The 27,757-nt window shown below is 40.2% G+C and overlaps 1 protein-coding gene across 7 annotated transcripts in view; it reads left to right on the forward strand.

Annotated features, from left to right (window-relative positions):
* The window catches only part of Prkacb (protein kinase cAMP-activated catalytic subunit beta), an 87,400-nt gene that overhangs the window by 35,059 nt on the left and 24,584 nt on the right, over positions 1-27,757 (forward strand). For 2 of the 7 annotated variants that reach the window (XM_075981117.1, XM_075981116.1), the window contains exons 2-5: positions 19,008-19,069; positions 21,523-21,651; positions 26,562-26,660; positions 27,553-27,635. In XM_075981117.1, the coding sequence (XP_075837232.1) occupies positions 19,008-19,069; positions 21,523-21,651; positions 26,562-26,660; positions 27,553-27,635 (373 nt within the window). Of the gene's footprint in view, positions 1-5,177; positions 5,773-6,024; positions 6,356-15,507; positions 15,532-19,007; positions 19,070-21,522; positions 21,652-26,561; positions 26,661-27,552; positions 27,636-27,757 lie in introns of those variants that run through there. The other 5 variants (XM_075981120.1, XM_075981118.1, XM_075981119.1 and 2 more) reach the window with 5 other exon arrangements.

Consider the following 27,757-nt stretch of genomic DNA (forward strand, 5'->3'; position numbering starts at 1 on the left):
GTGCAGGGTTTGGGCAGAGATCTTTCCGTCAGTGGAGTATACTGAGCGGTAGTTTGCTTTAGGTCTTTGCCCAGCTTGACTTTCAGCCCTCAGAAAATGAGTCACAAGTGTTCTTTGCTCTGAATTCTGTATAATTCTGAATACTCTGTGCTTGTTAAAATTGGTCTTATACTTGATAACTTCAGAGTACTTATTCAGGAACCCATTTGGATTTTAGCTTTCAATTGTGGAAGAAAAACTAAATTGTTCTGATATTTTTATTTCTACTTCTCTCTGGGTTAGCTTTTGGTAATTTGTAACTTTTAAATAATTTATCCATTTCATTCATCTTAATTCTGGTAATTTGTATTTTTTACTAATTTATCTAAGTCATCTTATATGCTTGGCCTGTGTCTTAGTTAGGCTTTCTGTTGTTGTGAAGAGACACCGTGACCAGGGCAATTGTTATAAAGAAAACATTTAATGGGGTAGCTTAGTTTCAGTCCATTGTCATCATAGTGGGACAAGGTGGCACACAGGAAGACATGGTGCTAGAGAAACTGAGGGTTTTACATCTTGATACGCAGGCAACAGGAAGTGATCTGAGATACTGGGCATGGCTTGAGCATATATGAGACCTCAGAGTGACATACTTTCTCTTACAAGACCATACCATACCTACTCCAGCAAGCACACCTCTTAATAGTGCTACTCCCTTTGGGCCCATTTTCTTTTAACTACTGCAGTATGAAATTACCAATAATTTTTTTAAAATAATCTTGTTTCTCTAGCCTTTGTGATGATGCTGTTTTTATTCTTTAATTCAGTCATTAGTAATTTTGTCCTATTTAAATGTTCCTCAGTCTAGTATTACTGTAATTCTGTATTATTGGTGAGAGTTGCATTTTTCAATCCCTTTCAATTTTATTAATCGTTTCTTCTGTTTGTGCTACTTTCCCCTTTAAGAAATAAACAAAATGGAAGAAATTATCACCTGGTAGTCACCCATGATCTTGTATTTTCAGTTGGTTCATAGTAGGCAACACAGTTCTATGAGATTGTGGACCTCTTAGACATAGGACACCTGTAGCCAATATGGATTTCCGGGAGCATTCCAAAAATGGTTGTATGTCATTTCCTTGCTGTGCACAATGTTTCCTTATTTCCCTTGCGATGTCTTTGTCATTCCTTTCCCAGGATTTTAGGATTTCAAACATCTTTCTGTTGTTGATTCTTTAATTATGCTCTTAAAAATTATTGACTGTGTCCATTTAGTATGTGTGTATGTGTGTCTGTGTGTGTGTGTGTGTGTGTGTGAGTGATGTGTGCATGCCATGGCACAGATATGGAAGTCAGAGGACCAACCACTTCCAGGGAGTTGTTTCTCTCTCTTTGTGGAACTTTGGGATAGAACTCAGGTCATCAGGTTTGGTGCCAGATGCCTTACCACTCAGCTATCTTGTGAGTCCTGAATAACTTGATAAAAGACTGTATTTTAAAAGGTTGAGAGCCTTTTGAATGAATCACCTACTTTGTTGTCTTACATGTGAAAACAGAGCATTTCCATCTATGTTATAAAAGAATCACATTCTGCTGACTTATGGCGCTGTCTTTTATGGATTGTTTAAGGCATTATGCAAATTTAGTTTATCCTTGCTCACTTCCTGTCTAGTTTTTCTAAGATTTATTAAGAAGAGAGTTTTGAAATCACCAAGTCTAGTCATGCTTCACATTGCTGAGCTTCAGTGAATAGTGAACCACCTCTGTGGCAGTAGATCCTTTAGATCATGGAGCTGAAACATCTGTATTGCGTAGTGACTCTGTAGCTGTCGTAATTCCATAGTTCAATGCATTGTTCATGTGTTTATAGAAATACTGCCATTAACAAATCTGCTCTCACAATTGTGTAAAGGTGCAGCACATGTAACTATAGATCCATGTAATGCGTGGTAATGAGAGTGAACAGACTTGTTGCTGGCTTATGTGTTTTTTGTGCTACACTGTTATTTTAGAACATACCCTCTGTTTATGTATTGAGTCTCTTCTGAAGCAGTACACAGGCTATGTGAGCAGCAACTCTTATAGCTCACACTGCATTGCTGTATGGCATGATTTTCTCTTGCGTTTGAGTCAGTCTCTTATCGCCATGCTCATCATGCACCGTAAACATACGGAATACCTTGCCACTGTTGCCAGTAAGAGGCCACATCACCTGACCTGAATGAAAGAAGTAACTAAGGACTACATAGATGGGAAATCAGTGAGAGTCATTGCTTGTTAGTTACATGTTCCATTCTGTTGTGACTGTGATCTTGACGAACAAGAGCAACCAGACAGAGACTGTGGAAGCAATGAAATGAGCGGCAATTCCAGAAAGGACTCTCTCACATTTATTTCCCTCTCAACACCACGAGGTTCTTAACAATCACATTTGCAATGTAGAAAGGAAAGCCTGGATTTTACAATGAGGTTAGATTTTCTACTAGCTCTGTAAACTTGATTAAGAATTTACTGCAGACTTGAAAGTGAGTTTATCTAGGTGCAGACATGAAGACAACTGAGGCTTTAGGGGAACCCCACAGTGAGCTGGTTGTAGAGGAAAACTGCCAGGCGTCTGGTGGAGCAGCTCCGGCAGAGCAGGACTGCACAGTGGCTTAGGTGTGGCGGGGGAGGGGCTCTGTCTAGGTGTGTGAGCACTCCCTGATGTGTGAACAACAGAGTTGTCACAGACACATTCCATACACTGTATCCCTGCTGTAACAGCACACGAGTGTAGTTATTAAGTCACCTAATTCTCCTTTAAGTCTGTCTGTGTCCACATTACAGCGCCTCTTCTGCTCAGTACAAATATGTACCCAGTAGTTACTTCCGAGATAGGTTGGCTTTATAATGCATGGTCTTTTGTTTCTCTAATATTATCAATGAAATGATTTACCAGTATCAGTGTAGACACCACAATGTCTCCTGGTTATTATTGTGGTGAGGTGTCTTTACCCCTTTTCCTTTGTTCCTATTTCTATTTGAAGATTTAAAGTGTCTCTTACAGATGACATTTATGTGAACTTTGCTTCCTATCAGGTTGATAATTACTGCTTTTAATTTGTTTCTTTCATTACATTTAATGTAATTGTTGACATGATGGGTCTATATCTTGTTTATATCTTGTTTTATTGATTTCTGTTTTATAGATTTTGTTCTTATTGTTGATCCTATTTTCCCTTTATAATGCCTTCATTTTTATTAAGCAAACACAAATTACATCATTTGAAAGCCTCTGTTGATCTTTTTAACTGTTAAAGTATTTTTAATATACTCTTCTTGTTTTTTAATGATTTTATATAGTAACAGTCTTCTTCAGTATATAATTGGCATCATTTCTAGTAAAATAGAACAACTTTGCACTAATACGATAAATTTATTGTCTAAATATAATATTATTTTCATTGTACATTTTGTGAACTCATACATAGCAGGTTTAAGATTTGATACTCAGCATCATGCATGCACTCACATATGTAAGAAGACTATGTATAACCATTATATGTGTCTAGATGCACACATTTGTATATAGATTTTTCCTTACTGGTTTGCCGTTTCCCGTGTTCTGAGGACTCGCTTGTGCATTTCTGTTTGCAGCACGTGTCCTCTGTTGTATCTGGTACACTTTTGTGGACAGTAGTTTTCCTGGATACACAGTTCTTACTGCGCGGTTCTGTTTCTTATTTCTCCTAGCGTTTCTGTGCATCATCTCACTGTCTCCTAGTCACTTATTTCTAAAGAGAAGCTAACACTCACTGCATGCTTTCCCTTGTACCTGAGCACTGGTTTGTCTCTTCCTGCTTTGAAATTTTTTACTTGGTCTTTGTTTTTCACTTGACTATGAGGTTTCTAGATGTGGGTTTTCCTGTTTGTTCTACTTGGTATTCGCTTAACTATTTGTTTCACATGGTTTATGAACTCTGGGTTATTTTTTTTTTAAATTAGGGCATTTTCAGTCATTATTTCTTTAAACATTTTTCCAGCCAGTCTTTGCTCTTGGTTCCTATTATATGTGTGTTGGACCCTCGGTATTAAATATAGTTCTAAGACTGTTTCCTTTTCTTGATATTGTTCATATTTCGAGTCTATCTTCAGCTCACATTTACAAGTTAGATCTTTTCTGCTTCTGAAATGTGATGTCAGAATTATAGTGAGTTACATTTTTCATATTGACTTACCAGGTCTCTACTTTTTGTTTTTCATATTTCCCTTTCTGTATTGAAATTCCCATCTGTTGTATCATTCTCATCAACTCTTTGAACAGTTCCCCTTCATTTCGTTCAACATTTTACTAAATGTTTGCAAATATTTTCTAAATTGTACATAAATCCCAGTTCTGGGACAGTTTCTGTTAACTACTTGTTCTTCTTCTTATGAATTATATGGGTTTGGGCAAAAATCAAGTCCTTAAAATGAGATATTTATAGTAGCTCTATACTTGGCTTAATTTTTTGCTTCAATAATTGGTCTTTTTATTTAAACATCTTTAGTCCAGTTTGTAGATTTAGTGTCCTTCATGGTTTGTGCTGCTCGTCTCTAAATTCTGATTTTATGTAATTTACTCTTGGTTTATCTCTTACCCTGAGTCCCAAAATTCAGTTGATACACACCGTCAGAGGGCGTGCTGGTGGAGCTGTGCGGAGGGGGGCAGCACACGTGTGGGCCATAGAGCTTTACATTTGGGATCTCAAATGGGGGTCATAAAGTCCTGTGCATTTAGGGACTTTTAGAGAGTTTAGCTCCTTTCTGTCTTCTCTCTATTTCCTTCCTAAACCTCTTGCTAGACCATCTGTCTGCTGTCCATTTCTGCAGGGCATTAAGCTAAAGGAGCTGGATATTTCCCCACTGACTCCTCACTTACAGTTTGCCTTCTCACGTATAGTATTACATGTGGGGCTTCGGGCCTTCCTCTGGCAGGGCCTGTAAGCCTCCCAGGCCAAACTGGAGGGATCTGAGCGGACAAGAAGCCGCAGACTTCAGTGTTCTTTCCCAGAGCGCTGTGGTGCCTCCTGATGTCTCTCAGCTTGTCTGTGCTTAATCTGTACCAGAGCAGTGAACCTCCTTTCCAGTAGTTTTGTCCAGCTTGCTAGTTGTTTCTTGGGGGGAAGGCTCCTGACTGAGTGTCCATCATCACAAGTCCTGCCTCTCCTGGCAACTTTAAAGGGGCGGCTGCTTCATCTGCTGAACTTCTGCCTCACAGACATGGTTCTCGAGGCCCTTTGGGTCATTAGTGGTACAGACCTTAGGTCTGTGAGATTAGCACAACCCACTCGTCATGCAATCCAGCCTCCCCACTTTGCCATACAATCTGTGCTCAGAGTCCTGTTTAATGGGAGGAATGTCACACTTGAATAATGATTACCAGTAAATTTATTGTGTGTTGTCTTTTTCTTAAATATTATCTGGTTAATATCAGATACTTAATGCTGAATTTAATGAAAATTTACAAATATTATTCCCTGATTTTCCTTATAAAAGCAGGTTATGTATAGCATTATATTATGCCTCTCCCATGATTGATACAGAATGTATAAATGGTTAACATTTGTGCTGCAGTATAGCTTTTGGCTCATGAAAAATGAAAGCTGTCAGCGATCTGGGCAATGAGATTCATCGCCAATAGTCACTAGCAACAGCACAGAGCACTCTAATCGCGGTGAGGTCGGCAGCTAGCAGGACGAGCTGCTGTGATGAAAGGCGTCTAGGTGCAGTCATTCTGCCGTCTGCTCCTCGCCGGATTCAACATGGGATTGTGTGAGTATGGGAAGAAGAAATCTTAAAAATATCTTTAAAAGATGTATTAAAAGGGTAGTTCAGTGCTTAAATGTATAGAATGTTGTAGTTTGGAGATCATGTTGCCCTAAAATAAAAAGGCGTTTTGTTTTGGTTGATTGAAGCTTTAGGAAAGCTACCTCTTGGTTAGAGGAAACTGATAATGCTGGTCTAATGTTGCCGTGGTAACAACTTGTGCTGTTACAATTGAGAATATCATATACATTCTGGTTCGCATTTTCTTCCTGCCATTTTGAGTGATTCTGGAGGTATATGAAGGAAGCTAGGATAGCTAGCTTAAGGGGGGAAAGAAACGCTAAACCTGATTACATAAAACATCTTTGGCATATTCTGTTATTTAGGGGTACCTCCTACTGGGCATTTAGGCTTTGCTTCTGGGGGCTTTTCTTTTTAAAACAAAAGAGAGCTCTTGGTGTTCTGCTGCCTGCTCCAGCGAATGTGTTTACACCATCGCTCTGCCTCCGGAGATTAGCATAACTCCCTTTGCTGCTGGGCTGTTGTTCTGAGCAATATGCTCTGGAGAGGTTGGCTGTCATCATGAATGGTAAGTATGGTCTCGCAGACTCTTCGGCTATATATATATTTTTAAAATGTTTAACTGCAAGAGGAAAAGGTATTTATGTGGAGATTGTGGTAAATAACGTTTGTGTCGATGCTTTTAAAGTAGGCATTATTGTAAAGTGCCTTTAAAAGCCATTGAGAACTATAAACAATAACAGTGTTGGTAGCCCAGCATTCCATTTCTGATGTTTTCATGGTTTGATTTCTTGTATTCACTGGCACTGCTGTTGTTGACTGTGTTGTGTGGTAAATTAATAAGTAGAAAACCAATGCAGCAAAAAGAGGTTTTTATTTTAGTATATGATGCTTGAGATAATCATATTTAACTTGACTTTTGTTACCCAAAAAACTATTTTTTGTTGGCTTCTTTGGGGCTCTATTTTTAAATTCTAATCCTGCAAAATAAGATGCTGCCAAAATTTTATAGATTTTTGGAGGGTTGCTTTTAATTATAATTGGTTTAGAATAGTGAATTAAGGATAAAATAAATAAATGTGTTTTGACTCTGAAGGCTTTGTTAAAATTATTTTAGGGAAATTATTTATGAGACTATATACATTTGTGAAAATGAATCTTTTGCTATGATTATTCATTTTTCTAAGCATGTCCAAAAGTGCTTTTATTTATTTTTTTGAGAAAATCTGCTGTAGTATGTACTGCAGCTTATCACAGAGCAGGGGCTGTTCACTTCAAGCAAACCTGCAGCTAAAAATAGACATGCTGCTGCTGTCAGTGAGTGTTTGCTCAGAGCATAGCCCGTTAGCATCTCTGCTGAGGTGGAAAGACTAGGCCAGGTGTCACTTCCAGAGCATTATGTGACCCTGTGATAACAGGGGTCACACTTAAGACATTTGGGATTAGGTTCCGAATCAGAAAGATTTGGGATTTTATGGTATAGTGAAGAAATACAAAGCCAAAGAACCTTTCTTCCATAAGTAGTGATGACTTCATTATAGCCAGGAAACGCTCCTTATCCTGCTGCAGTAACGCTGTTCATGCTGTAGAGTGCATTCGATACAGAAGGGGCTGTTTTCTATGTGAAATGTTAAGACTCTACTGGACAGTTATATTCTTGTTTCCAGAGTAGCTATTTCTGACCTAACCCTTGAAATCTGGGCTGATACTGTGAAATCAATATGTTGACTTTTCTAGGATTTCTACAAATATGAAACTGCATAGACCTGGTTGTCTTTATTTAGTTGAATAAAGCCATGTTTCCTTTGAAAGCTCGCACATAACCTTAGCATCTTCAGCCCCCACTGTGGTGTTGTGGGGATCTTACAGTCTGATGTGTTTAGCTGAAGACATTGCTGCTGCTCCTTGCTTGTTTTATTTTTCTTTCAAGAAAGCTCTGGGTTAAAGTAGTTCATTACGTGATCTTGTGTGTGATCTAACAGCCTTTTCTACTACACTAAGTGTGGAATAACAAATGGACATGGGCTTTTTCGAGAATGTTCAGTCTCAAATAATTTCACTCATGCTGTGACTGAATGCTCTAGCCATTTCAAAATATAGAAAAATACAAAAGAATGTGGCTTCATTAGTGAAAATAGTCAAATATTGGGCCTTTTTATCTGAGTCTGGAATTACAACATGATGTTTGTGTGTGTGGTACACACACCGAGCTGTTTGTGGAAAGAGCTGTAAAACTATTCCTTTCTACTTCCGGATGATTAGATATTCGTCTTCTCTGGAAATCTGGCTCTGGCCTTCTCAGTGCTGTGTTTTCTGAGTGATCTCATCTATGCCTGCGCCTCTGTCACTACCTGAAACACCCATTCCAAGAGTCTGTTTGTTCTTTCCGTCATCTTGGGTCCACACTTCTTTTAATGACCCCACAACAGAATCTTGGGGCTGTTTATAACTCCTGACCCCGAGCTGTGTATTTGATCATTAGTTCTGTTGATCGTACATCAGGTCTTCTCCAGACAGTATCACCGGGAAGGCCTTTGGTGCTGGTCATTCCATCTCTCCTGTCAGCACCATTTTCTGACTAACTTGCTGTCTCCTCCCAAGCTTCCAGTGTCTCTTCAGATGACTCTCCACACTGAATTTGAAATGGAAATAAGTCCATTTCTTAACCCAGTGTGAAACTTGAAATTCTGTAATTGCCACTGAACTAGAGATTAAACTCCGTAGCAGGTCAGGAGAGACAGCTTTCCCTCCTGGCCTCTGCATATGAGTACCTCCGAGGAATGCTCTTCCATATGTATGTTCTCGTAGACATCATGAGGATCACCCTGTGCGGGACTCCATTACAAACTCTGCCGGTGATGTTTCTGTACCTTCAAGCAAATTTATGATGTGTAACAATATTTTTTAAAAAAGGAAATTATATATTTACCTGAGAGTTCCTGATCTGGAGCTCCTAAGTGAAAGCCTTCCTTTGGCCATATATGTGCTTCTACTAGTTATTCCAGTGTCCCAAGTGAAGCAAGGAAGCCAAGTTAGAAGGCTACGTGAATGACCAAGTAATATTCATTAGTTATGAATCTGAACCCGTGTTATATTACGAGGGAACATATCAGCTGTATGAGCTGTTTCAGAAAACACAGTAATCACAGTGTTCATATGTCTATCTTGAAACATGAAGACAAAAATGATGCAGAGACTAAATTGTACTTATCTACTCTTTCATCTCTCTGGCATTAAAAACTGCCTGTAAACGTAAAAAGAGTCTTTACTGTCCTCTTTTAAGTGTTTTTTTTTCATTTGGTGGAGATTTTCTCCTATTAAGCAAATTTTGTGAAGAAATTCTAAAGGAATTCTCCCAAAACTCTGTTGAGTTCCATGAAGCCCTTTGACTAGAAGATACAGAGCCTTCTCGGGCAGGAGCAGTGTACACAGACACAGGTGTTGTCGGGATGCCCAGGTGTTGAGTTCCAGGCAAAGGTAACGAAGCTTTGACAAGGACCAGCACTGGGGCTGGTGAGGGAGCCTGGATCATAACACCTTTCTTGGTTTTGCTTCTAAGATCACATGACTTTCATTTTCTCTGGTCTGATATTCTAGCATCACAGTATGTAACATAGGTTTCTGTGGTGTTTGTGCAAGATGGAGCTTAGTCATCTGACAGATGCAGCTGCTATGCTCTCCTGGCTCTCATACCTACAACAGAACCCTCAGTGAAGAACAGGAGGGGGCGGGCGGAAACCCTTGTTAATGGGTGCTTGGTTACAACTCGATGAGGGAAGGAAGCACTGGTGTTCTGCTCACAGTAGGGGGCAAGAGATGATGATCCTGCATTTTGTTAATTCAGTGGAGAAAATTTTTTATGCTCTCACTGCAAAAATAAGGCATTTGAGGAAACAGATATGCTCCCCCTGAGTTGCACATTATACACTGTATCTATAGAAACACCATATGCACACAGTAATTATGGACAGATCTTATGTGTCAATATAGAAAGCTTCTAGGTGAGCTTGCATCTTGGTCTAACTTAATTGAGCGTGAATCTGAAGAAGAAAGCTTGATATTCTGTGGTTCCCAGAAATGCTACAGACCTGACAAGAGTAAGCAGCTGGTTGATTTCTTTTTATGTTTGACTGAAAACGTAAGACCAAAGCTGTGAGAGCAGTTCAGCAGTCCTGCAGTTGAGGAAGGGCATTTTCCCAGAAATGGCCTAGACCAGATGATGGTCACCCTCTAAAGTCTGTTTTACTCTGGAGTATTTGTCTCTAAGAAAGAGAAAGAAGCGTTCACCTTTCCTATCTTCCCAGGATGAGGCCTGTGGAAAGGCTACCCTTTGCTTTGGCGTACAACAAGCAGCTCTATTGGGACAGCCAAGAATTCATTAGGTCATTGCAAAATGAAAAGACGGCCTTTTGTTTTCTTAGTATGACAGGGTTTTCTGTTGATGTGCCTGGCATCAATAACCAACAAGTTTCCTGTAGTCCTGAATACTTACATACTTCCTTCATGTTGTTGTGTGAGTGTTTTTACCTTGAATATGCACTACGTGCGTACAGTAACCAGAGGCCATGAGAAGGCATCGGGATCTCCTGGAATTGGAGTTTTAGATGGTTATTAGCCTTCATGTAGGTGCTGAGAACTGAACCTGGGTCCTCTGCAAGAGCAGCCAGTGCTCTCAACTCCTGAGCCATCTCTCCAGCTCCTACAACCACTGAAAGTTGCTGGATTATTTAATAATGTATGTGCATACAGACAAAAATATCCAAGAACTTAATTCTAATAGCACCTACAATAGGAGGTGAGAAAAAAATTTTTTAAAAAATTAGCTACCTTATTTTAGATCATGTGTGAAGATTTTAAATGCTTCCCATCATTTATGGATAAAGCAAAGTAACAATTTAGAGCCTAATAGAAGGGGCAATACATGATTAAAGAATAAAATCACAGCCTTCAAGAGAAAAGAATGAACTCATATTTAGAAATATTTGTTTAAAAAAAAACCTATAGAGAGCATCTGAACTAGTTCTTCAGTATTTCGAATGAATACTAAATAGGAAGGAAGAAACCAGATAAACCTAGAGGGGCTGGAGAGATGACTCAGCAGTTATAAGCGTTGGCTGCTCAACCTTAAGTACCTGAGTTCAAGTCCCAGCACCCACATCAGGGAGCATATGATTTCACCAGGTCCGAAAGCATACTTATGTGTGCATGTACTCACAATACACATTGATATTTGCATACACATTCATAATAAGATGACTCTTTAAGAAAACAACAGAAGACTAGGATGAAAAGAAGGGGCTAAAATCAGGCAAGGGTAGAAAAGCAGCATCTTGTTGTGATCTGGAAAGATTATAAGAAAATGCACCTGGTTCTTGGAAGGTAGCCAGCAGGCTGCATTAGACCAGGGCATCCCATGACTGGTCGTGGTCGGAAAGTGAATTAACTAGCTTGATAAGCCCTTCCAGGATGTGACGGACCTGAGCAAGATAAAGCTTCCGGTTGCTCAGACTGGGGAGCCTGCTTCATGGGTAAGAGATCTGTGCAAGCATGAGGGAGGGCGTGAGCTTGGAATCAGGACCCACATAAAAGTTCAGCAAGGTTTCATGTGCCTGTAACCCCAATACCTAGGGTGGAAACAGGTGGCCAGCCATTAGAGCCAAGACAACTTCCTTGTGGTTCAGACAATAACTCTGTCTCTAAGCAATAAGGTGGGGATAGGGATCTGCACGGGCATCTGCACTCCCGCTCGCACACACGTGCATGCACCGCACACGTAGTCATCCAAAAATGAATGTAAATACGTGAAACTTTGAGATGGGAGCCAGGTGTAATGGTGCAGTCAGCAACCTAGGCTCGGGAGCAGGAGGCGAGTCTTGGTTCTGCAGCCAGTTACTGCTTCAAAATATACAGCGCAGTCACTGGTGCAGCAGAAATGAGAGCCTATGAAGTGAAGAGAACTCTGTTAGATAGAAGCAGGTCATTCTGCAAATTCAGAGCAGTGTTCACACGGGGCAGTAATAACAGTAGAAAGAACAGGTTTTGGTGGTGGTGGTGGTTTTTAATTACTTAAGCAAACATACTTTTCGTTTTGGTGCCAGGGACCTCCAGCACTTACCACCACCACCACTACCACCACCACCATCACCACCACCACCACCACCACCACCACCACCTCCACCACCTCCTCCTCCTCCTCCACCACCACCACCACCACCACCATCTCCTCTTCCTCCTCCACCACCTCCACCACCACCACCATGCTTCACACATAGCGCATTAGAAAAAAATCTTGAAGAAAACTTCCTCTGCAAAGCAGAAGCCGTCATTGTGCTTTGATAAAATTAATAAAGATCCCAGCACCATGCACTTGCTGGTGGCAGTTTTGAATTTTAAGGGAAACAAATCGATCTTCCAATATCTAGGTTTTAAATCTTAAACTCCAGTTTTCCAGTGAGGAAAAACACACAAACAAAACAACAACAAAAGAGCTCCTTCTAAGGGGAAAAAAATGAAGATCCAGTACCTTAGAATGCTGAAGACTCTGTAACAAGCATCCCTTAAGTAAATTCTAAATTCACAAGAATTAAAAAAAAATCCCACGGTGAAAAAAAAGGAGAGGGGATGGAAATAAGCCATAGATTTTCTTTTTTTAAAAAACAAAACAAAACTATCTTTTCTCATTTTATATACCAATCCCAGTTCCCATTCCCTCCCCACTACTCAGAGAGAGTGAGGCTTCCCATGGGGAGTCAACAAAATCTAACACATTGCTTTGAGGAAGGACCAAGGCCTTCCCCACTATATCTAGGCTGAGTAAGGTATCCCTCCAAAGAGAATGGGTTCCAGAAAGCTAGAACAAGCCGTAGGGATAAATCCTGATCTCACTGCCAGTGGCTCCACAGTCTGCCCCAACCATACAACTGTGACTCTCTTTCAGAGGGCCTAGTTTGGTCAGATTCTGATTCCCCCCCCTCAGGCCAGAGTTGGTGGTCTCCCATTATTAGCTCAGGTAAGCTGATCATCATGATCTTGACCTCTTTGCTCGTATTCTCATTTCTCCCACTCTTTATATACCTTGTTGTCCAAACGGCTCTCCTCTTTTTTCTTTCTTTCTTGGGGGGGTGGAGGGAGGAGGTGGTAAGACAGAGCCACATTGTATAGGTCTAGCTATCCCAGAACTCACTATGTAGTCCATGTTGGCCTCAGACTCACAGAGATCCACTTCCTGAGTGCAGGGATTAAAGGTGTGCTCGACTATGGCCAGCTGAGGACTCTCCAGTTAAATGTCCTCACAAAAGAGAAACCAAGTTCTTCCCTCTGTGCAGCCTGGGATTGTGCTATCAGGACCCTGGAAGGATCTCCCAGTGCAGTGTAAGTTAGGAAACCAACTGTTGGCAAGACAGGAAGCTCACGTCTGGGCTTGAGTGTCTGGTTAGGGTGGGATGTGTGTGCTCACTCACGTGGTAGGGGCGGACGTGTGTGTTCATTCATGTGGGATGCCTCTTTTGAACAGTCAGCATCAGCTGCTACCCCTCTAGGAGGCTTCAGGATTTAATGTATATTAATTTTGTGGTCTATGGAGCTGCTAATAAAACACACTGTTGGGACAAATCCAGGCTAGTAACATATTGATCCCAGCAGAAACAGGTGCTGAGCCTCCGTTAGGACAAGCCTTGACATTTCCTGCAGGTAAAACAACAGTCAAGCTTCTGTTCACCATCCTAGAGCAAATCTCCACACTTGTGAGGGTCTTCACAAGAGTATCATGTTGTAAGATCTCAGAGACCAGAGTCTTTATGTGGTTCACCATTTAACATCAATGACAAGCAGAATGAAAATCATATATGCCTCTAAGTCTCAAAATGCATAAGGCAAAACTGACCTATTTGGGAGAAATTATAAAATATAAAATGTATAAATTAATAGAGATTTCTTACCTAGTGATCACAGAATAAGACAATATAAAGAATGCTTATAAAATGAATTCTATAATCATATTCAACAAATTTCAAAGATGTGAGATATATTTATTTATTTACTTACTCACAGTCTTGGACATGGAGTAATTGAGTTCAGTCAATAAAGGCTCTTTTACAAACACAAATGTGTTTGCTTATGGATTTACAAAATTCTGATAATCCAGGGGCCAAGAAGTAACTTATATAAATTAAAATTCAACTATATATTTAAATTTATGGAGTGTAGCCAAAGTGGATTTTGAAATGCATCTTAAGAGAGATTGTGAAGTGTTCAGGAAAGAGCTACACAAGCCAATGAGTTTGTGCAAGTCCAGCATAGGTAAAGAGTCCAGGAGAAATGAGTGACAGACTTGAGTGGAAGGCAGTAAAACAGAAAATACAAATAAGAGCTATAGCTTTTGATGGAAAGCATTTTTAGTTAGTTATTTTACATCCCAACTGAAGTTCCCCTCCCTCCTCTCCTCCGATTCCCTCCCTTCTCCCTCTTCCCCCCTCCATTGCTCCTCCTGTTTCTATTCAGAAAGGGGCAGGTCTCTATGGATATGAACAAAACATGGCACAACAACTTTTGGCGTGGCTAAGCACCTCCCCTTGTGTTTAAGCTGGGCAAGGCAATCCATATGAGGAAGAGAGTCCCAAGAGCGAGCCAAAGTGTTAGCGACAGCCCCTGGTTGATCAAAGCATTTTTAAAGACCAGATTAAAACTGTACCCATTTATTCAAGCTGATCATGGGAGTGTATGTCTATAATCCCAGCATTGGACAGACTGAAACAGGAGAATTGGCCTGTGTTCAAGCCCATCTGAGCCATAGCAAGTAGCAGTCTAGCCATGGGGACAGAGTGAGGCCCTTGTCAAAACAAGACAAAACTAGATTAAAATTTTAAAATGTTTTAGTTCAGTAAAAGACTTCCTGAGACTAAAGAAGGAATCTTGAATTCAGTTCGTCCCTGAGTAGATGTTTATGGAATTATAGTGTATCCAGCAGCCTTGTCAGATTGTGTGTTCTAAGATGACAGCGAGAGAGTCTCTGGAATTTTCTGTGTAAGCAACCGTGCATCACCTGTGAATAATGGCAGTTCTGGCCTTAACCTTTTCTTGTCTCAGTGTTATTTTAGCTGACAGAGAGCAGCGGGAGTAGGCATCGTCCCTGTTCCTCACAGGTGCATGTTCCTTGCTGTCTCTAAAGACTGCCAGGTGGGACAAGTGAATTCCATGCCTCTTATACACAGTCTCTTCCAACCTTGCCTGTCGGAGCAGCTCTGTCCCTCAAGACTCAGCACAGATGTGTCCCACGGTGCTTCACCAGGAACCCTTGGCAAATTTATTGGCACTTTTACTTCTCCTCAAGGCAGGGTTTCTCTGTGTAACGGTCCTGGCTGTCCTGGAACTCGCTTTGTAGACCAGATTGGCCCTAAACTCACAGAGATCTGCCTGCCTCTCTGCCTCCCAAGTACTAGAATCAAAGGAGGGCGCCACCATGCCCAGTCACCTGTAATTTTAAGGAAAATTACCATGAAACAAATTTTGGTATCAAATAGTAGTTGTTAGTTTCATTTTTTTGATATTTTGAATTGTATTATTTGAATATATGCAGTCAAATAAATGAGTCTTTACATTAACATTTTATTTCTACATATATTCTAGAAAATGTATATAAATGACTTTATTCTAACATGCTACGACTTTATGGGTATGTTTTAATCACTATTTAATTTATTTTATTTTTTTTTTGTACACAAGCTTCCTGTTCTTCAGACATATCTGGTAGGCAACTCTTTTTTTAATAAAACAAGTGTTTATTTTAAAACTTTCTATTCATTTGTTTGTAAATTTTTATTATTCTCATAGTTTGATTTTATTATTTTGACTTAATAAAATATTTTTGTAATGAAGAAAATTATTGAATTAAATTTATGTTGGATTTTTATAAGATCATCATCTAGGTGTTGTAGTCCTTGTGTGATGTTTTACAGCTAATGAAGAAAGCTCTCTGAAGCAGAAGGCAGAAGACATGGGCTGTGTATCACTTAGGCTTATGAAGGGTGGCTTTTGAAAAGATAGAGTGTTAGAGATTTTGAGTGAAACAATTAATGTTATAGTTGTACATTTGTCCTAGGAAGTTTATATTTTGTTGGTTGTGTTTTCTAATATATTTGGACTGAACGTGGTCCTTGCATTTTGTGAGGAGTGCTGAGGAGATGAGTTGTGTCTCCTTAGAGACTCCAGAGTTCAACATCAGTAGCAGCATTGTCGCGTTTTCAGTAATAAATCTACGCATTCTGCACATGAGATGCTCATGATCACATCCAGCAGTTAGACCTTTGCCCAGTGTGACTCACAATGTGTCATGATAGATAAGCAACTCTCAAGTCTAACAACACCGTGTGAATTTGTTAATGTCGCCACTGAAATATTCTCGTTCATTGTAGAGCTACGTGAACGGCATGGGCAAAATTACAGCATACATGACGTTTTAGTTAAATTTCCTGATTAAATGAGCTTTAATCTGACTTTCAAGTTGTGACTTGTTTTCAAGTAATGTATGAAAACATCAGTGTGGTGGAGAAAGTGGTAAGAAATGAGAGTTTTTCTGTATTTGTGGAAATGCAGGAGACCTGTCTCTTGTTGCGTCTTTCTTCATTCCTTGGCCAGGTGAACAATAAGAACAATCCCTGGGTGAGCTTATAGACTCCTTTGCTGTGTTCTTCTAGAGTGCAACGTGACAGACCAGAAATGACCAAAACTGAAGAGAAAATCATTTCATTTGTATAATAAGTAAAATCGTGAATGAATAAATTGGATTTTTGGTGTGCCCTCTTTTATATCTAGTTTGCTCCCTTATTAAACAACACAGAACAAAATGTGCTTGAGAAACCCCTTCCGTGAAGGCTTTTCTAAGCATAGTTAGACATTCTGGAGCTTTGCTGACGGTCCCTGTGATCACAGAGCGGAACCACTGTTCCTTTTAGGTACCAGGTTCCAAAAACCGCACCAGCCTATCACACTGCTCCAAATGGTTAGATGTCTGGTCGGACTACGTATTAGAGCAGAAGAAAACTGAAATTTGAGAACCTCACAGTGCACTGATTGAATGGATTACAGGGCTACAGTGTGTGAGTCTGCCCGTCTTCCCCAGCTATTGTTTTGTTACCTACTAATATGTCAATGGGGAGCAATTGTGAAAATACCCATAGAAAAGCAGTTAGAAGTTAAAGCCACCCGTATCTGAAATATAAAATCAGTTCATGGAAAATACATGAGGTTCTGGATTGTCTGTTGTTTAAAGATCACCAAGTGTAGTGTGGTTTCTCAGGAGCCACAATTTTATGTTCCAAGATATATTTTTTTAATTTAACTTAAAGCCATCTTTTCCAAGTCATGACCATGTGCAGGCATCTCTAGTCCATGGGAAACAACAGACAAACAAACAAACAAACCTTATAGAGCCAGCTTTCTTGCACCTAGGATGAGGCCCAGTGGTGGGAGATCGGCCAGCTATGTGCTCCTGGGTTGGAATCCTGGAGCTCAAACAAAGCAAACCAACGCTCTTCGGCTGCAGCCAGTATACTGACTGTTCAATATAAAATATTTTATTTTGTCAGTTTTCATTTTTCATATATACATATATATGTGTAAACTATTTTATTGAGAACCAATTATATTAGTCTTTGTATCTAAATAGTGCACATACATACATACTAGAGACACATACATACTAGAAATACAAAGATCACACCATGATCCAAAACCTCTTGACTTTTCCAGTCCTAGACTGAATTAGGTCACGTGTTGATTAGGCGCAACTGTTGGTACATGAGAATTTTAACTTTGAAAGTTAATTTTCTCTAATGTTTTGGAAATATTGTGTAGTACAGTTCTTAGAAAGTAGTAAAATGATCCTCCCAGAAATGCAGAAGCCAGTGTTCTTTTAAAACAACCGTCTGTCATTGACACTTGTCATCATCACTATGTTAAGAGGGCAAAGCAGTTAGATGCCAAGCACCATTTTGGTCAGTGCTGGGTGGGGCGGGCCAAAGGTATACTGTAGAAAAGGTGTTGTCTTTTGTTTTCGTAGTTTGGTTGTTTGTTTGCTTGAGACAGAGTCCTCTTTCAATAGACTAGGTTTTCCTGGGGCTCACCGTGTAGTCCAGGCTATCTGAACACACACTGCAGCTGCCTCAGCCTCCCGCATGCCAGGATCACAGACCTGACCACCATGTCTAGCATGCTTTTGGCTCTGGTCCAGGCCATTCAGTGTTTCTGAAGTCGCCCCCGTCATCTTACTGTTTCCGTGGCTGTCAGTTCTCTATCCTTTGCTCCTGCATAGAGTCAGACAGGGAGATGTCAGGAATCTGCTGAATGAAAGAGAAATAGCAAAGGGATCTTGTATAATCTGACTGTATTTTCATTTTTCACATAAAACATAAGAATATATCAAATTTTTAAAACGTTCAAGAGTATTTGTTTCTAAAACATGGAAGTTTGTTTTCCAGCCGAAGCCCTTGTTAGTGAACCTGTGGGAGGCATGTGTAAGTGGATCCTCTTAAATGACTCAGTACAAACCACTGCTCCGTACAAATGCAGCTGTCATTAGCCATTGTCTTAGCACTGGCTTTTGTTTGGCTTTATTTTAATGTAAATTTTAAATCAGACATTCAGTTTAATTTTCTCTACAAGTTCAGAGCTAGTTTTTGAAGTAGTTTGTATTGTTGTAGCGTTTTGTTCCATTCGGGTTTATGGGTTTGAGGATCTGGTAGCTGTCAGTGTGTGGTTTCTCCTTTGCTCTCTGCTGGTAGAGACCACAGATCTAACGCACAAATGCTGTATCTGGAACTGCCCTTTACCACAGCCAGCTGTTCTTGGAACGCCCTAGACCAAGACATGTGAATACCCTCACCTTACGTTTCAACTCTGTTCAAACTCTTCTAGCTTATTCACGGCAGGATTTGCCCTTGATTGGTATCTTCTACACGACTTTCGGATATGTTTCCTGGGACATTGTTGTTATTGGGCTTGAAGTTGCTAGAGTGGTCCCTATATAGAGCAATGCTTGAGGCTCTTAGACATTGGAGACTCTTGATAGCCCCCTGTAAGGTCACATTGGTGGACACCCTGTCCTTACAACAGTAGCTCACACAAGGATACTTGTATCCATATACCACGTCGCCTGTCTTCTTTAATGTGACATGAGCATTCTTTCAAGACACCATCCATTTTTCTTTTCTTTTCTTTTTTTCCAGTGAAAGAATTTCTAGCCAAAGCCAAAGAAGACTTTCTGCGGAAATGGGAGAACCCTCCCCCGGTAAGGAAGCTGTGTTTTCTATGCTAGAGACACCTGTGTGATACAAAATCGCAATTCTGCCTTAATTTATTGCTGCTCCAGAAAGTTTAATTTTTAAGTGTTGTTAGTAAGCATATACTATGGTGGGAATTCCACCCTACTGCAGTGATATCATCCATTAATTAACAGTCTTATAGTTACCGCCATTGAAAAAGCAACCCTCTTCTTATAGAATCTCTGAAGGGCAGGTGGGTGGTTGCTGTTATTTTGTTTCTTGGAACACTCCTGAGATTTGAGCTTAGGGTCGCACGTATCCTAGTCAAGCTCTCTACCACCTAGCTATTTGCCAAGACTGTTGTTAAGTTTTGATACTAATTCCAGTTGCTATGATACAAGCTCAATATTTTCTGAAATACCAATTTTTAGTTATACAAGTTATCTCCGGAAATATTAGAAAGGGGGCAGGGGAGGAGGCATTCTTTTATCATATGAAGAAAAGCAACGATTAAACATGAAGAGATATTCTGTTGGGCACTGTTTGTTCCCACTACTTGAGGGTGACTATATTAGCCCACCTGTTTTAGTAAAATCAAAAATTAGATATAAAACCACAAAGTTAATTCAATCAGAATTATGAAGACTTTTTTCTTCATTGGTAAGAGTTCTCACAAATGTGAAATGAACAGTGTCATAGAATTTTATAAGCAAATGTAACCTTGCTTTCCCTCTGTAATGATGTAACAAGAGACTAGGCTGTATCTCTGGATGGATGCACTTGCTTTACTGTGGAGCTCCTCTTCTGCTGTCCAGATCTGTCCGTACAAAGAGTCATACCCCAGATCTGTCCGTACAAAGAGTCATACCCCAGATCTGTCCGTACAAAGAGTCATACCCAAGATCTGTCCGTACAAAGAGTCATACCCCAGATCTGTCCGTACAAAGAGTCATACCCCAGATCTGTCCGTACAAAGAGTCCTACCCCAGATCTGTCCGTACAAAGAGTCATACCCCAGATCTGTCCGTACAAAGAGTCATACCCCAGATCTGTCCGTACAAAGAGTCATACCCCAGATCTGTCCGTACAAAGAGTCATACCCCAGATCTGTCCGTACAAAGAGTCATACCCCAGATCTGTCCGTACAAAGAGTCATACCCCAGATCTGTCCGTACAAAGAGTCATACCCCAGATCTGTCCGTACACAGAGTCATACCCCAGATCTGTCCGTACAAAGAGTCATACCCCAGATCTGTCCGTACAAAGAGTCATACCCCAGATCTGTCCGTACAAAGAGTCATACCCCAGATCTGTCCGTACAAAGAGTCATACCCCAGATCTGTCCGTACACAGAGTCATACCCCAGATCTGTCCGTACACAGAGTCCTACCCCAGATCTGTCCGTACACAGAGTCATACCCCAGATCTGTCCGTACAAAGAGTCATACCCCAGATCTGTCCGTACAAAGAGTCCTACCCCAGATCTGTCCGTACAAAGAGTCCTACCCCAGATCTGTCCATACAAAGAGTCATACCCCATCAGGGTTTGCTCAAGGTAACCCAAGATTGAGCCTTGGAAATATTTTTCTGAGGTTTTCATGAGAATCTTCATAATGAAACCTATTAAACAGATGGGTCAGCAATTAGTACTTGTTGCTAGTACATAATTTGTTCCTAGTAATTTTCGTTTTGTTGTGGGAGGAAAATTGAATGGATTGGTGCCTCTAATTCTTTGCTTCTATGCACTAGTGAAAGCCAAACAAAGATGTCTGCTTATAACAAAACAGCTATTCAAGGAGGAGAAGGATCTGATTATTGTTCTGAGACTTTAGCTTTGGTTCTTTGCGGAATGAAGACTCTGTTCTCCTTCCTGTTTTAGGTAATACTAGGTTATTACAGCAGGGAGAAAGCCTGGGAAAGTTCTGAGGACACTGCCTAGTTCAATGGCCGTTCCCAAGTCCTAAACTGTTGGCGAGTTTTACAGCTGTGTAGTTCTGTGGCTGATGCTGGTTGTTTGGCTCTCACTAGTTCTGTCACTGAAGAGCAGCACTTTCCTTGGAGGCACGAAAACTGATCTCTCTGTTTTCATTTTGTACCATTATTTACAGGTGTTCTGTGACCATATACACTATTTGACCATGGCTTTGTAATTCTTAAAGTGTACAGATAGTTCATTAGCTGTGTTAGGACTTCACAGTGGATGAAATATGACCATTAATGTTTGAGCCAAGGCTTTTATTTCCTTCATTATTTTTATACTCCATCTTACAAAATTTTTCTCTGTTACTGGACTTTTGTTATTCAGAGGAGAATGTAGAATGAGTAATCTGAAATATGAAGAGTGCGTATGTGTTGTTTCTACATGGAGAAGCTGCAAGTTAAATTACCCACTATGATTATATAACACTGAGTCATAGTAATTGCAGTCCTGCGGGAATTTCTAATCTAAAGGTTTATTGTAATCTTTATGCTTGTTTAGAGTAATGCTGGGCTCGAAGATTTTGAAAGGAAGAAAACCCTTGGAACAGGTTCCTTTGGGAGAGTCATGCTGGTGAAGCACAAAGCCACTGAGCAGTACTATGCCATGAAGATCTTAGACAAGCAGAAGGTGGGTGCCCTGTGCCCTCAGGGTCAGCTGGATAAGCTGCCACCGGCTCCTTCACCTAATGCTGGAGGTTGCTGCTTACATTTTTATTACTTAGTATTTCTATATGATTATAGAGGTTTTGGTGTGTAGGTAGCAGTTTTAATGTGTGGTTACTGTAGGTTTTAGTCTATGGGAACATGCCATTGCTATGTCTATAGATAACACATATCTATGTGCACTAACAATATACATATTCCATATGTGCAGAACAAGCGCCTCTCACACTGCATCCACAGACGGAACAGAAGCCTAGTGACTTTGCTTCATGTCCTGTTTTAGTTTATAGCAGAAACTTGGTGCTTGACAGGATTGGGTTTGGTCAGTTTAGAGTATCAGTTAAGTCATGAAAAAACTATAAAACCTATATTCTATGTAAGACAACTTTTCATTATTTCTATACCAATATGATAAATCAGGATATCTGAAATATTTATTACCTTAGATAGTAAGCATTTGTTTTCCTAGAAATCACTAACTGTTTAGGGAAAGGCATGGGCAAATATTGCTACATGTTACTTAGTTGTTATCTGACAGAGATTGACTTCTTGTCCTATTGGGATCCAGGTAGGAAATTGGTGGCAGCATAGCTGGGAAGTAGCCAGGGGACAGACATGATGGAGTAGCTGACCTATGGGAATACAGTGCCAAGGGACAGATGTGGCAAGGTAACTCCATCCCATGGTAATATGTAATACAAGAAGCCGTACCTGTAACTCTACATTACCTAATGGCCACATTATAAGAAATAAAAAGTAGCTGAAATTAATTTTAAAGTCTGATTTATTTAATAGCCTAATGTTTAGTACTTAACAAATATAAAATTATTGTGGTTCATACTAAGTCTTCAAAACCTGTTGCGTATTTTACATTTTAAATGTTAAATGACCACACATGTTGGACACCATAGCATCACTCTTTGAACCTTCATTTTATTGGAAACCAGATTAATCTTTCACATGAAAAGGAGATAATGGCTTACGTGCCTAAAATTAAAGATGTGATACATACATCTAATTGAACGCCTTTGGCGTCTGCCTTCATTCCCAGAGTTTCTAGCCGTTCTTCTTGAAGCGGCAGTTCACTGACTCTCACTTCCTCTCAGCTCTGACCCCACAGTTTAGCTGTCCCTTGTCCGTCTCCCGCCTCTCACTGCTCTTCCTACAAGTCTCTGCCTGCGTCGCCAACTCCAGTGGACTCTGCTCCTCTTATTCAGCCTTTTATTAAATACCACCCTCCTTACCCTGCCCTTCTTCTGTGGGTCTTCCTTTGTTTCTCCATGTTCTTTAAGGATTGCTTGTCTCTAAGCTCTAGGCTCGCTCTCTCTCTCTCACCTTCCCACCCACCTGCATTGGTTATTTCACATTTTCTCCACATAGATTCTTAGCCACTCTTTCTTAGGCTTTTGGTTCCTCTGCTGTCTGAGCTTGGAGCTTTCCCAGGTCATTTAATTCTTGTCTTCGTTCTATAGATGAAGTTAATGGATCTCGAGGTTAGCAACTTGCCTGTTCATGCTGGTAACAAAAAGGCGAGAGGCTTCAGTTTCATCTTGTATTTGTAAACCTGCCATTACAATGTTTTTTAACGCTGTCAGGACAGCTTCTAAGATTATGTCATCTTTCTTAAAGAATTTATGAAATGCTTCACTTCAAAAATATTAAGAAGTTAGTGACATTTACCATCTGAAAGTATTTGGAAAGACATTTTTAGCTTCTAAAAGCCTTATGGATAAGTCATGGTAATGGATATTTCACAGAGGAATAACTAGAGTTTCATGTAATTTCCGTACTGCAGAATACTGGATCTTAGCATAAATTAGTGTGAAAAATTCTGATTTTTTGTTTATTTAATTTGCTTGAGGTAAGTGATAAAATAACAGGTCATAATAACTCTTTCTGCCAGTAAGTTTATATATATCATTCAGTTAGGTAAACTTAGCTTCTCCAGTCTTAGTGTACAAGGGGGAATATCAATACAAAAATTAAAGGTATTAGTACAGGGTGTCAGATATTGCTAGGATACATATACACAAAAGCACAGGCAAACAGCAGACACATACACACACGTGTGCACACACACAAACGTGTAACACGTATGCAGCTGTTGTGTCAGTGACTCTTCACAAGTGTATGAGGCATTGGTCTCCCTTTTAAGCTAATCACCTCTCAATTTCCCCAGCGTCTGACAGCCAGTAAGCTAAGCCCATGTGCAGGCCAAGGTTTAGCTGATTTCTGTGCCTTATTCCTAATTCATTTTCTCTTCAAAACACACCCTTATCCCCGGGATCCTTTCTTCCAGTCTCTTTGATGCCCAGTTAACACCAGCCAGTCTTTTATAGTAACACCATGACTCCCCAACCCCAGACTTTTTACTTCTGTTTCCCTTCCTCTCCAGGCAGATGCTTTCTCACCGTCCCATAGCTTTTCTTTGACTCATCTGAAGGCTGCTGACATTAGTAAACGGAGACAGAGTTCAGCTTGTACCTTCTACTTCCTAACCTGTCATGATGTGTCTCCCAAACTCTCTTACCTCATGCTGTCCACATGGCCTGTGTCTGCTTCTCTGGCTTGAAAGCTGACTCACAAAAGGATACAGTGATTTTTCTGGGCGTGGGGGGTGCTGTACAACCTGTGATTTATTAATAGCTCCTCTGATGTTTTACTTGAAATACCAACTGGTAATCTCTCAGTGCCTTTACACCAATTTATTTAAGCTAATATAAATGTTAAAGATAAATTCTATATGAATTTTGAAGATAAAATATGGACTGTATCCCAAGGAATATTTGTAAAGTTTTCTCTGACATATTGTTTACCAAATTTTCAGAAATGCTATCCTTAACTGTAGCTTGCTTCTGTTCGTGTGTTTCTTCCTTTGGGGCTGGTTCAGGGGATTAACTTCTACCCTGCTTTTCCTTCCATGTCTTCTGAGCCTTTATTCTCTATCCATCTTCTACACTCATCACAGCGCTTTTCTGTTTGAGTAAGTTATAGTAACAGCTGACTTGTTGTGCGCTGTTACTGTGTACCGGGCAGTATATAACCCTTTGCCTTGCAATATGTCCCATGGCCACTTTTAAAGCATCAGAATTTTAGAGATGAGAGTTCTGTACTTGGCCTCAAGTAAGCAGTTTCTCTTCTGATACCTTCTGACATCTTAGTTCTCATTTGCTGGTCATTGACTGAAGCAAAATTAATAAAAACTCAGAGACACAAATTGAGGTTCAACCTGAAGGTCAGAAAAACAAAACAGCCAGCCACTGACTCTTATCTCTACCTCAGTCTGAAAATGGCTATCCTGCCTCCAGGAATCCCATTCTGAAACTGAGAGCTGTCTTCTCCTGTTTTATAATGCTCTCTAGGGCTGGAATTAAGGGCATGTACCACTACTGCCTGGTTTCTATGTTAAGCTAGTGTGGCTGCTGGGATTAAACGTGCCTGGTCTGTAGGCTGGCCAGTGTGGCTGTTTTACTTTTCTGATCCTCAGGCAAGCTTTATTTATTAAAATATAAATGAACTGTTACTACAAGTCACATATTGCTGTTTGCATATTCAGGCATCCTTCAAGTAAATCCCTTGCAATGTGAAAGCAGATGTTTTCTTACCTGTCACATAGGTGTCTTTTCTCATGATTTATATGTAGTGGATGATCATAATTAAAAGTGAATTTGTCTAAGTAGTTAAATTTTTTTTAAACTTTTTCATTAAAAATTGGATGAAAATATGCCTTACCAGTTCTGCTATTTTGAATAATGCCTGTTCAATCATTATATCACATATGTATATAGTTGGCTTAAGTTCATGAGACAGATAATGTCTTTCTTGTGATTTTTATTACTTATTTCAAAAACTAACACAGATTTTATGCCTAGTTAAAAATCTGCTGTATCATACAAAATCAGACACAAAGAAGCATAAATTCCCCAATTGGTGTCACTTAAGTGATTCATTGTGATAGTTAATACGTGGACAGTAGTGACCCAACAGCTTCATTGTATGGACTTTAAAAGCTAAAGAGTTGCAGTAGCATTCCAAGCACCCCAAGGCTGGTTGAAGGTCTAGGCTAGAACCCAGATCTTCCAGCTCCCGGTCCTTTGCTCAGCAGTGCTCGCCCCATTCCTAACAGTGTGACAGGCTCTGGCTGGGCCAGTACTCTCCTTCAAGTCCAGGGGACTGACGTCTGTGATTGCCTCACCTCAGGAGAACACCTCTGGCCTGGAAGAAACCCCTACCACTGATACACACATGCATTCTCTCCACCTCCCTAAGACCATCTGTTGACCAGTCCAGTGTTCATTTGTCCTGAAGATCAGATTTCTTCCATATTCTGCTCTGTGGCTATGTAAATTGAACCTTTAGAGTTTAGCTATCTTTCTCCAAGTACAGCTTTGAACAGCTTATTCCTATTTGCCACTGTTCTCCTTTCTCAACTTTTGACTTTTCTTTCCTCTTTAATTTCCTGCCACTGAGCTGATAAGTGATTTGATCATATCATTAGCAGCAAATACTTTCACATAGTAACCTCTAAAGCAATATAGGTCTATTTTTTTTTAACTTTGGTCCTTAACTTGATTTATAGCTAATTTTTTGGAGGGCAGTAGCTTACTGTGTAGCTGAGGCTAGCCTTGAACTTAGCCTAGTCTTAGTGTTGGGCTAGCGGACATGCATCACCACAGCTGGAACATACTCACCTTCTGAGGACCAAGGCTGGGACTCTATTCGGCTGTAAGCATTTGACTCTTCTCAGCCTGGTTGATTATTTTCTTTCCTGGTCTAGTAATGGTGCTTATCCATTGTGGTTATTGTATGAAAGCCTTTTCTTTAGGACGATAAGAGAAATGTACTAAAGTCTGTCTATGTGTCTTTCACGTGCAGGTGGTTAAGCTGAAGCAGATAGAGCACACTCTGAATGAGAAACGCATACTACAGGCGGTGGAATTTCCCTTTCTTGTCCGATTGGAGTATTCTTTTAAGGTTAGTTGCCCTGCGGTCTAAGGAAGATCTTTTCCATCAGATGTGCCTTTTGACATCTGAGACTAATAGAACTCGAGTGAGATGAGGGAACTAGACAGGGAAATGAACAGAATTTCTCCCCGGAGCAGGTGTTGACGATGATAGATGTGGTTTTCATGGGAAAGCCACACAAAACCCAGCATTATAGTGATGCAGGAGCAGGCATCTTGCTCCTCTGTCTTAGGCTCCATTCAAATGATGATGCTGAACACTTTCTGCATCTCTTAAACCCTTCCCATTATGAGTTGAACATTTTTCTTCATGCAGTAATTTATATTCTGGAACTTTGTGGTTTTGGGTTTTTGCTGTTGTTATTTTACCACCAGGGAGATGAGCCTCTGTGCAGGGCCCATGAGTCAGACTAAGTGGGGAGGGTGGATCCTTTAAACCCAGGCTTCAGTTCCTTAGAATGAGTTATAACTTGGTCTCTGTGCTGCTGAATCATAGGCAGCATTTTGGTTTTGTTTAGTCCTTTGTTCTCCAAATGTAATAAAGCTTTATATACTTAAAATATTAAAGCCATCTATCTCGCAAGCATAAATATTCTTATTAACTCTTCCAAATTGTTTTTTAACTTTGTTATTCCTTTGCAAATGCTGTGCCAGTATGTCATTGCTACAGTATTTCATTATTCAGAAGTTAAATGTTCCCTGCAAGAGCAGGAACAGCAAAAGTCCTGTGCGTCGCCATGGCTGGGATACTAAGGGGTGGAGATGCGTGTGGGAGAGCCAGAGCACTTCTGTGACCTGTCACACGGATTTGACTTGGCCCTTTCTAATTTAACATGCTGTCATCTTAAAAATATTTTTACCCAGATTTTATAATTGGTATTTACTTGTTTCTTTGTTCATAGGATAATTCTAATTTATACATGGTTATGGAGTATGTTCCTGGGGGTGAGATGTTTTCTCATCTGAGAAGAATCGGAAGGTTCAGGTAACACTGACTCCTGTCTTACTTCCTTTATTCTTCCCATGCTTGTGTTCACTTTCAGCCAAGATATACTGATTTCATTAACTGTATTTTATCCATAGAAAGTATTAGGTGGAAGCATTAAT

The sequence above is a fragment of the Microtus pennsylvanicus genome, chromosome 7 (genome assembly GCF_037038515.1).
Source record: "Microtus pennsylvanicus isolate mMicPen1 chromosome 7, mMicPen1.hap1, whole genome shotgun sequence".
NCBI classification, from domain to species: Eukaryota; Metazoa; Chordata; class Mammalia; order Rodentia; family Cricetidae; genus Microtus; species Microtus pennsylvanicus.